This window comes from Callospermophilus lateralis, unplaced genomic scaffold, assembly GCF_048772815.1.
Source record: "Callospermophilus lateralis isolate mCalLat2 unplaced genomic scaffold, mCalLat2.hap1 Scaffold_161, whole genome shotgun sequence".
Classification (NCBI taxonomy): Eukaryota; Metazoa; Chordata; class Mammalia; order Rodentia; family Sciuridae; genus Callospermophilus; species Callospermophilus lateralis.
This window is the reverse complement of record NW_027512709.1, coordinates 269,617-281,320: the sequence shown is the minus strand read 5'-3', so window position 1 is coordinate 281,320 and position 11,704 is coordinate 269,617. Positions and strand designations below refer to the sequence as shown.

Genomic DNA, 11,704 nt, shown 5'->3' with positions numbered 1-11,704 from the left:
GGCAAAATCGCTATAAAACCAGCAACTCTACGTCAATTCATGAACAGATCTCCTTGATGAATTTGGAAAGGTCTTTTTTTTTAACTTCCCTGCACTTTCAAAATCATTTCATTCAGTTCTTATCCTACTTTTTACCCCATATCTCCAATAATCAGTGACTCCCCTTTATTCTACATCATTTACCATAAACAACCTCAAATTATTGAATCTTACTGAATGGAAAGACCAACCTGCCTCACCCATTTAAAAAACATGTGCCATTTTAAAATCATCTATAAGATAGTATTAACCATAGTCACCCCACTATGCAAACAGAACAACAGAATTTATTCCTCTGATCTAACTGTAATTTTGCACCTTTTCACAGAGCTTCCATTTTCATTCTCCTCATCCTAAATGTTTAAGGGGAAGAACATGTTAAATTCTCAATCATTTAGTATACAATGTATACATGAATCTTAATATTATGCTATATTTCTTAAATTTATACTACTATTTGGGTCAATTAAAAACAAAAGCAAAGTAACCACTACATGCCAGTCTCTGATTTAACTGTTCCATAGCACTGAAGGTTTTTTCCTAAGTATATTTTTATATGCTTAGTCAGAATTCATTCACTATATTGTCAATGATCCCCTTGAGATCTCTTCCTAATTTCAAAGTCCATCATATTAATCAACCCCATTCATCCATGGATCATTGTTATATGCCAGTGTTATCTTTAATCCTTTCAACAACATTTCAGGCCAGAGATTATTGTATCTCCACTTCATAAATGAGGAGTCTGAGGCCCAAGGCTGCGCACAGAAGCCACAAAGCAAGGACTTGACAGAATCAAAAAGTGAGAATTTAACTGGGAATTTACCTAAATCTCTACCCCCAGCTCTCTGTGTTTGTGCATGGGATAGGAATTCCTCCCACACTTAGACATGGTCCTGCTCAAAGATGGATTCCAAGTCTGATGATCTCAACAACCAATCAGCAAGAGAGATAGCCCACCTTCTGAATCAATTTCACATAAATATACTAGCTCAGACAGATATTGCAATCATTGTTGGGGTCCTTATCTTCAAGGGTAGCCTGAGAGCTTTAAAGCAAGAGAATTTTCTGGGACAGTGTTTCCAGCTGCAACCATCTTAATTCATTGACACCAGGTTGGCAAACATAATTTTCTATGGATGACAAAGACTGAGAAGCATAGCATAAAAATTCAAGGGTACTCAACTATCAGTGATTCTGATATACTCCCAGTTCTATATGTCCTAGAGGATTGCCAATGAACTGCAGTAATCCTTAACTCAGCTACCTATTATCCATAAGATAGAAGAAACATTGTAGAATTATAGATACTTCTTGTAGGGAAGAGGCTTAGAAAGAATCCAATACTGCTTTTTATCTTTGGCAAACCCTACCCAAATATCTTGACAATGGATTTCCAGATTCTGCTTAAATAGCTACATAGTGTTAAGGGCAGGCGGGAGAAAGGGGGTTGCTCTGAAATTTCAAAATAGAACATCTCCAACCTGCATCAACTAATCAATAAATTATAAGCTGGGTGGAGAAAAAAACAGTAGAAAATTTTGAAATTTCTTATTCTGTGGTCTTGTATGCCTCCTGCTAGTTGAAATTGTCTGCTTCTAATGACTGTGTATTAAACACAGTACTATGTACTATGCTAATATTAATTCACTCTAAGTGTTAAAACATCTTGACAATATGATTTTCAATTCACACGACATCTGGAAGTCATGTGTATTTGGGATCTTCAAATGTTGCATGAAGTCCACACTTTTCAAGTACTATTTTAAATTTTATCTTTGTCACCACCTGGTGGTAGAATATTTTCTCACTTTCCTTATTTTCACTTTGTTTTTGTTGTTGCTAAGGAAAATCATTAAACCAGGAATACCAGATAACTTCAGACTTGATAGTCAAGAATTGATACATACTAAACAGTGCACAAAATTAATATCTTCTGAATGAATAAGTGAATGAGTTTAATCTCAGTTTTAGTGGATTGCAATGTATGATTTTTTTTTTCATTTCAACTGAATGGAGCTCTCAAATGTGATAAAATAGTTGTGTGTACTTTTGTCAGAGGTATTTTTCTTTTTAATGTATAGTTGATTTTTGGTTTAAACTCATAGAGCCACATAATTAAAAAGTAGTTGGTTACTTCCATAGTTAACTAAAGTGTTTTTATTATTTTTTTAAAAATTATATATACATACACACACACATACATTTTATCTTGTACTATTCTAAAAATATTTTATGTAATCCCAAGAAGGTAAGAGAAAATTTCATAGAAGTTTTTTACATATGACTGAAGATGTGTAAAACCTTTGGAAATTCCTGACTTGAACTATTAAGAAACCAAGTTGCACATCATTTGTTGTAGATCATCACCACCTTGTTGGCTGAGAAAGAGGTACTAAAGGCTGTGAGTCTTAAGGTGTAATTTTTTTATTGCTAGAAAATTCATATTAATAATTAAAGTGAAATTTAATAATTGGAAACAAATCAGTCATAAGTGTGAAAAAACTCGCTTACAAACAATTATGTAGATTAAAATGCCAAGGAGTATTTCATTAAAATTTTGGATCAGAGCCATTCATTTCTAAGCTCCCAATTTTACTCTGCCTCTTATCATGTTAGGCAAGTTGCTTAACCCTTTTGAGGCTCAACTTCACATCTTTTAAACAAAGAGAATGGCTTATTCGGATCATGCTGTTCTTAGTTCTACAAATGCATGATTTGGGGTTTATATAAATATTTTAGTTCTAATGCAATTTACAACAAATTTTCTGTCTTCAATATTTGTCATAGTTCTGAAAATGTAACTTGCTAAAAATAGATGTTTTGTGTCTACTTTCTCAATTGCAATCAAATAATTTTCAACAAATAACCATTTGTCCACTAATGCTTCATGAACATATGTTCCCTAAAGCAGTCTTAATGTCAAATAGCTTTCCTACTTCTAACTGGTAAATCCTATGGTATGAAAATGTGAATAAAAAATCTTCCATGGTTATAAAATATGCATATTAGTAGTTTCTATACACATGTCCACACTAAAACAATTCTAGTAGCTCACATACATTACCAGATTTTCTTTTTAACAATTCTCTGTGTGCGCTTTGACTGGGTTGCAGCTTCGCGCTGTTTTGTAACTACTGTTTTTGCATGCTCTTGGTCGGCGCTCAGAAGAGGGCGGAGACCAAGAAGGCAGAAGAGCGATGGTGAACTCAGACAGTGCTTATGAGCCTAGGCGACTGCGCTACTGCGTTATCTATTCTGTGGGCTTCTGTTCCCTTCCCCCTCTTTAAAGTCTGACCCTGGACGGCTGGCGGCTGCGGGGCCGCTCTGCAGAACCTGCTTGGGAGGTCTTTGCGCAGTTTGCCCCGCCTCCCAGCGCCTCCTATTCGCCTCTGGATTTGCGCTCCCTCTCGCGGCCATAATCCTACACTCTAGCACTGTTGAGTGTTAAGGGCCGCCGAGCTTTCCTGCTACGCCTCCAGTCTTCTCCTGAGTCTCTGTGTGCAGTGCTTATTATCCATTTTTTCCACTTTATCACTCCGATGTCTTTATTCCTTGAGTTTTTCCACGTGTCTTGATTTTGAATTTCCCTTTTGCGTTTGCTCTTATGTTCCTGGGAGGAATTACACGGTCATAGCCCAGTATAGGACCTGCAGGCGAGAAGGCTCTCAGTCCGTAGTCCGAGGGCTCTTTACCAAATTATGAACGGTGATTTGAGGCAGAAACTTATTTCTCTGGGGCAATGAGATTGGGGCAACAGGCTGCTGGGCAGAGTGGGTGGTCCTTGTGCCCGGAATTGGCAAACGCATAACACCCAAGGGACCCCTGGAATGAGAAAGCTGAGCAATGCAGGCTGAGATTCCTCAGGCCCAGCCCCTTGGCAGCAGCCCCAGCCCTGCCCTATGCTTTCCACGTGGAGCCCGATGATCTCATTCAGGATTTGAGTCCTGGCCTCAAGAGTGAAAGAGTGACTCAGGGCGCTCTGCCTGCTGCCCTTGCTCCAAGTTTTTACTACAGCTGAGTAGGGTGATGTGACTTCAAAGGAACAAAAGAAACCCTGCTCTCTTACACATGAAAACAGCCAGATCTCTCCAAGCAGTACTCGGTCTTTTTATTTAAAGCAAAGGAGAAAAAAAAAACTTTAAAAATAATATTTTCAATAAAAACGTGCAAATATTTTTGTTATTGTTTTCTAAGTATATTTAGGTTTTATTTGCTTTGACTAGTTAGGCTTTCCTTATATACTCAAGGAAGGTAACTATTCTTGGAGAGACTACCCACAAGCAAACTGTCCTTGTTTCTTTACAGGAACTGGAAGCATAAGAAAGAAGCGATTTGTGTCCAGCCCCCGCTATGTGGAAACCATGCTTGTGGCCTACCAGTCAATGGCAGAGTTCCATGGCAGTGACCTAAAGCATTACCTTCTCACCTTGTTCTCGGTGGCAGCCAGGTTGTACAAATACCCTAGCATTCGAAATTCCATCAGCCTCGTGGTGGTGAAGATTTTAGTTATCTATGAGGAGCAGAAGGGGCCAGAAGTGACCTCCAATGCTGCACTCACTTTGCGGAACTTCTGCAACTGGCAAAAACAGCACAATCCTCCCAGTGACCGGGATGCAGAACACTATGACACAGCGATTCTTTTTACCAGAGAGGTGATCATATTGTCCACTTAAGAATCAGCATAATACCAACTGAATAAAAAGATTTCTATAATATTTTTTCACTTAATTTTTTAAATTGGTTAGCATGGTCCATATTGCTTAGTTTGAGCTGTAATCTTAATGTCTCAAGTTTTACATTATTTAGTTTTTAAAAACATTAGGACAGGTTTTGATTAGAGTCACATAAAGTCTTTAGCTAAACAATAATGAATGTAAATGCTCCCAAATGTAGATAAAGACACACCTTGCTAGAAACTAAAATTCAAAGGTTCCTATTGTTCATATTAATAAAGACTGATCTTTACTCCTTATAGGACTTATGTGGGACTCAGACATTTGATATTCTTGGAATAGCTGATGTTGGAACTGTGTGTGATCCCAGCAGAAGCTGCTCAGTCATAGAAGATGATGGTTTACAAGCTGCTTTCACCACAGCCCATGAATTAGGTAAGTCTGTTTCAGAGTATAAATTAAAGCCCAATTAATGAATTCAAACTGATGAAACAATATATTGATTTGAGAGGAGAGTCTGCAGATTATATTGCTATTTTACATACCAGTGTGTCTTAGAAATTATAGTTTCTGCTCTTTGAAATATGACCATGTTTATTAGAATAAAACCTAAAATAGTATGAACTATGGATATATGGAACTTGAAATTTCTGTACACCAGGTAAAAAAATAAAAATTGTCTCCAAAATAGATTGTCTCCTAAATAGACTTCTTCCTGTAGAAATATGACTTGGAGACAGATGAATCCCTGTAGGGAGAAAAAAGTATTGTTTCAAGTGATCCGTATTTCAGTTTCTGTTTTCAATTGCTTCCTAGGCCACGTGTTGAACATGCTTCATGATGATTTGAAGCAGTGTGCCAGCCTTAACGCTGGGAACCAGGGTTCCCACATGATGGCCTCAATGCTCTCCAATTTGGATCACAGCCATCCTTGGTCTCCCTGCAGTGCCTACATGATCACATCATTTCTGGATAATGGTCATGGTAAGATACTTTAGCTGCTCTCTTTAGAAAACATCCCAACTTTCATGTATAGAGTTCTAATTAACCAAGCTCTTTTTATTTTATTTATTTTTTTGTATTTTCAAAATTACATTTTACTGTCAAGCTCATAGATATTCAGATCTTAATTCCTGATAAAAGATGTTTCTGGCTGAGTAGCTCCCAGAGTCCATTCATTCATATTTTAGCAGAATAATAGCTTCCTGTCATTGATAATCCAGAAATCCTCTATTAAGCATAATATCTTAGTGATAATATAAATCTCTCTGGCATTTTCTCCCAGAGCTCTGCATATTAGATTACTTTGCTATGTATTAATTCATATGATGAATATTTTGAGAAACCATGATCTACACTTTGCATTATTTCTTTAACTACTCATTAATAATGTGTTTTTGTTTTTTGTTTTTTGTTTTGTTTTTTTTGTAGGGGAATGTTTGATGGACAAGCCCCAGAATCCCATAAGGCTACCATCTGATCTCCCTGGCACCTTGTATGACGTTAACTGGCAGTGCCAGTTTATGTTCGGGGAAGAGTCCAAACACTGCCCAGACCCAGCCAGCACATGTGCCACCTTGTGGTGCAATGTCAACTCGCCCTCTGGTGTGCTGATGTGCCAAACCAAGCACTTCCCCTGGGCGGATGGCACCAGCTGTGGGGAAGAGAAATGGTGTATCAACAGCAAGTGTGTGAACAAGACAGACAAGAAGCATTTTGATGTGAGTTTTTCCCCCAGAACATATTTACACCCCTTTAAAATTCAGAAGTGAAAAAGCAAAGTGATGTTAAAAGATTTCTTGCCAAGATAAATACCCTAATCTGTGGGAATTCCTCCAGTGGGAATGCAAGATAGCTTATTTTTTGGAATTCAGTCTTTTTCTCATATTGTTTCTTTTATTCCCTAAAATGGCCTCTTTGGAGAATTCTGACACTAATGATTTGTGTTGCACTTTAGGCCCCTGTTCATGGAAACTGGGGATCATGGGGATCCTGGGGAGATTGTTTGAGAACCTGCGGTGGAGGAGTTCAGTATACAATAAGGGAATGTGACAACCCAGTCCCAAAGAATGGAGGAAAGTACTGTGAAGGCAAATGAGTGCGCTACAGGTCCTGTAACGTGGAGGACTGTCCAGACAACAATGGTGAGCAGCAGTGAGCTTGTGCTTTCAGAAATAAGATGAGTACACAAAAGGCAGTTCAAGGCCAGAAATTGATAATGTCATCATGTCATTCTTTTTTCCAGGAAAAACCTTTAGGGAGGAACAGTGTGAGGCACACAATGAGTTTTCAAAAGCCTTTGGAAGCGGGCCTGTGGTGGAGTGGACCCCCAAGTATGCTGATGTCTCACCAAAGGACAGGTGCAAGCTCATTTGTCAAGCCAAAGGAATCAGCTACTTCTTTGTTTTGCAGCCCAAGGTAGACATTTTTACATTATTTTTTCCCCCATCTAGGAGCCAAGGTCTTGGCTTGATACTTTTTTTTTTTTTATGCATCCTTGACTTGCTTTCTTTAAAAGAAGTCTAAATTCAGACTTCTTTTCTTTCAAATGCCTTAGCAACTGCCTGCTTTGAGTTTATTATTGCTTCCAGTTATGAATGAAACTTAAATTCTGCACTTGAGATTCTTGCAATTGCTTAGCATTAGTCCTTTTTTTGTACCAGAAAAACCCTTTGAAAATCAAGAGCTTTTTTGTATAACTAGGTTTCACCTGTAACTGTGGTTAAATATATTATATATTAACACAACAACTAGTAGTTTTGGACAATAGTTTAGGCATGGTCCAAAGAACTCGTTACTGGGTAACTAGCAGTAACATATGGAAACATTAAAATGGAAGTCTGAGCATTGATAATTTGTATGTTTGAGCACGTATATTGAACAAGAAGCATCCTTCTCTTGTGGTTTGGCCACGGGGTTAAATCTGGTTCAGAAATAAAAAATATAATTTAATTTGGTTGAGATTGTCATTAGTATTGTAGTCTATGAAAATATTCCCAAGTAGCAGATTTAGCATTCAATGAACCACTTATGAAGCACCATCTATTGTCAGATATTACTTTAGGCACTAAGGATACAGGAGTAAAAAAATTGACCTGCACAGGGGCTGGGGATGTGGCTCAAGTGGTAGTGCACTAGCCTGGCATGCATGCAGCCCGGGTTCGATCCTCAGCACCACATACAAACAAAGATGTTGTGTCTGCCAAAAAACTAAAAAATAAATATTAAAAAATTCTCTCTCTCTCTCTCTCTCTCTCTCTCTCTCTCTCTCTCTAAAAAAAAAGAAATTGACCTGCACAGAGCTTCATTGATCTTAGCTGTAGGAAAGATAGGCCAATAAACAGATAATCAGAAAATCTATAATTTCCTCAGATGTTTATACAACCCACTGAAAGAAAGTCAAAGAAAAGGAAAGTGCATGGCATAATATGAAAAATATTACTTTAATAAGTGTAGTCAAGAAAAGTGTTCATAGTTACCATAGCACAGGTTCCTTCTCTTCTGATGAGTAACACTGGACATATGACCTTCTTGTTTCAGATTGTAGATGGTACTCCATGTAGTCCAGACTCCACTTCTGTCTGTGTGCAAGGACAGTGTGTAAAAGCTGGTTGTGATCACATCATAGACTCCAAAAAGAAGTTCGACAAATGTGGTATTTGTGGAGGAAATGGATCTACATGCAAGAAAATATCAGGATCCATTGCTAGTGCAAAGTAAGTTTTAAAATACATCTCTCAGATACCTCATAATTTAAATGTACTGTTTCATGGCAGTGGGGAAATTGGATTAGAAATTATTAGATTAGATTAGATTAGATTAGATTCCAATTGGATTGGAAATTATTCCAATCAGGGCCGGGCACAGTAGTGCGTGTGTGTAATCCCAGCAGCTTGGGAGGCTGAGGCAGGAGGATTTCAAGTTCAAAGCCAGCTTCAACAATGGCTAGGGGCTAAGCAACTCAGTGAAACTTGTCTCTAAATAAAATACAAAATAGGGTTGGGAATGTGGCTCAGCAGCCAAGTGCACCTGAGTTCAATCCTCAGTAAAAATTATTCCAATCAATTAGTCCGATGAATGAGAGACTCACCTCTATTTTTCTTGCCTTCAGACCTGGGTATCATGATATTGTCACAATTCCAAGTGGAGCCACAAACATTGATGTGAAACACCGGAATCAGAGGGGATCCAGAAACAATGGCAGTTTTCTTGCTATCAAAGTTGCTGATGGCACGTATATCCTGAATAGTGACTTCACTTTGTCCACTTTAGAGCAAGATATTACATACAAAGGTATGGTCTTATGGTATAGTGGCTCCTCCGCAGCACTGGAAAGAATCTGCAGCTTTAGCCCACTCAAAGAGCCCTTAACCATCCAGGTTCTTACTGTGGGCAATGCTCTCCGACCCAAAATTAAATACACCTACTTCGTGAAGAAGAAGAAGGAATCTTTCAATGCTATCCCTACTTTTTCAGAATGGATCATTGGAGAGTGGGGTGAATGCTCTAAGTCATGTGGATTGGGTTTGCAGAGAAGATTGGTGGAGTGTCGGGACATTAACGGGCAGCCTGCATCTGAGTGTGCAAAGGAGGTGAAACCAGAAAGCACTCGACCTTGTGCAGAGCTACCTTGCCCACACTGGCAGCTGGGAGAATGGTCACCATGTTCCAAGACTTGTGGGAAGGGTTACAAAAAGAGAACCTTGAAGTGCCTGTCCCATGATGGGGGAGTGTTGTCTCATGAGAATTGCTATCCTTCAAAGAAACCTAAGCATTACATAGACTTTTGCACGATAGCAGAATGCAGTTAAGCAGGGTCAGTTTTGAGGAAAAGGCAGTGTGGAAGGACTGACGACTGACGCACTGAATAAGAATGCTGGAGGGATTCAGTGTATCTTGCCAGTAGCCAGTGAGGTGTGTCGATCATGGGAGTGTGGAGGTAAATATGAGTTAGATCATGAGAATATCCTGCCAGTTACAAATCTGATCGGCTAGTTAATGAGGATTATTAACCTGTGAGCAATGATATAGCATGAAAAGACCCAGGGCATTATTATTATTATATCTTTTGTTACATCTATCACAAAAACAATTGTCAAAATAAGCCAATATTTTTATATTGCAAGCCCTGCTTCCTGGTACTGATTAAATGCTTTGTACCATGCAAGTTGGGAATGAAAAGCAGAAGAAAGATGAAATTTTGTTTAAGACATGGCTTACTTTACCTCACTAACAAAAGGGGAAGAAAGGAGTACAAAGAGAGTATTTGATCAGCACTCCTTATGGCCGCTATGGTATCAGCGAATGTTTATGCATCTTTTCCATCAAGAGTGAAGAGTTCAGATTGTCCAACATGAGAGAAAGGCTCATAGCTCCTTCTCTAACGCCTTGTACCATCTCAGTCTTTATCTGTGTCGTTCACTTAAATGCATGTATTTCTAAGAGTGCATCAAGTCTACAAGGCCAAGAAAAGCAGCAGAGTATGAGGTGCTGATAAAAACTCAAGGTGACATGAGTTTGGTACTTCTGGTCTACCTTCCTCCTTATGTAAGCCGACTGTGGGAATGTGGATGTGGAAAAGTGAATTGTGTCTTAAGAAAGTCAGTGAGACCACACAAAAGGATGTAATGCCAGAGCAAGAATGGAGCACATAGAACAGTGTACCCTGGGCTTAGGGACATTGAGATTACTTGTCTCATGGTGAGGAGGCTGCTGAGGGGTAGCAGGTCCATCCCAGCAGCTGGTCCAACAGTCGTATCCTGGTGAATGTCTGTTCAGCTCTTCTACAGAGAGATAATATGACTTTTTCCATATGTATATAGTAAAGTGTGTTACTATAAATTATATATGTACTTTATAAGTATTGGTTTGTGTGTTTCTTCTAAGAAGGGCTACAGTTTGTAATAAATGCCTATAATAACATATTTATTTTTATACATTTATTTCTAATGATAAAACTTTTAAGTTATATCGCTTTTGTAAAAGTGCATATAAAAATAGAGTATTTATGCAATATATGCTACTAGAAATAATAAAAGAACACTTTTGGATATGTGTGTTTATTTTCTGAAGTGGAAAATGACTGTTTTCTGACATGGCAGGAGATCTGAGACAAACATTGACTCTGAAGACAATTTTTTTCTTAAATTCTTTGAAAATAAGATTGGGTTCTAATGACATATTTTATGTATCTTTGGTTTATGATAGTGCTGATAATAAAGGGATGTATTGTATCTTTAGTGATAGATAAATTTGCTACTCATGTTTCTAATAATATACACCAGTGGTTGGCAAACCTCTGTAAAAAGCCAGATAGTAAATATTTATGGCTTTATGACCTGTACCATCTCTGTTACAAAGCAGTGCTATTGTAAGCATGAAAGCAGCCATAAATAATATGTAAATGAATGGGAATGGTGTGTCCTAATAAAAATTTATTTACAAAAACAAGTGGTGGGCCAGGTTTGTTCTGTGGGATGAGATGGCCAACCTCTGATGTATATCATAAATTAAATCGGAAAAGGTTGGGGTTCTGGACCCATTTGGGATTTTGATCTCTTGCTCAGTTATATCACATATGTGAAACTATGGGAAAGTATTTCAACTAATGAGTAGAAAATAATAAATCATAAGTTGCACATGGACATGCATGATGGGCCAAGCTCTGCAATGTTTTTTTTGCTTATCAGGAATACCTGAGGTGTTCTGGAGACATTGAAAAATCCAGGTCTTTCTTTGTAGCCTTTTGTAAATCCTTATATTTTCAGTTTCTTTTTAGAAGTGTGGACTACTTCCAAAGTAACTATGTTGCTCTGGAGAAAGAGTTTGCTCCTTAGTTTCTTAACTTGCTGTTTACTAATATAGTTTACTGACTAAAAGACAGATGATGCAGTTAACTGCTGACAGTCCCAACTTCATACTTTCATTCTTTTTTTAAGTAAGTTTTCTCACGTAGAATAATAACATGCCCCCTTCAGCTTCAGATGACA

The 11,704-nt window shown here is 38.1% G+C and overlaps 1 protein-coding gene across 1 annotated transcript; it reads left to right on the top strand.

Moving 5' to 3' along the window:
* The first annotated feature begins 3,781 nt into the window (after window positions 1–3,781).
* Window positions 3,782–9,648, top strand: LOC143387966 (A disintegrin and metalloproteinase with thrombospondin motifs 1-like). Its single transcript, XM_076842032.2, is given in 9 exon segments — window positions 3,782–3,812; window positions 4,348–4,694; window positions 5,018–5,150; window positions 5,532–5,699; window positions 6,147–6,436; window positions 6,673–6,859; window positions 6,961–7,133; window positions 8,256–8,431; window positions 8,827–9,648. Coding segments are annotated over 9 exon segments (2,205 nt in total). The 3' UTR covers window positions 9,527–9,648.
* Window positions 9,649–11,704: the final 2,056 nt, after the last annotated feature.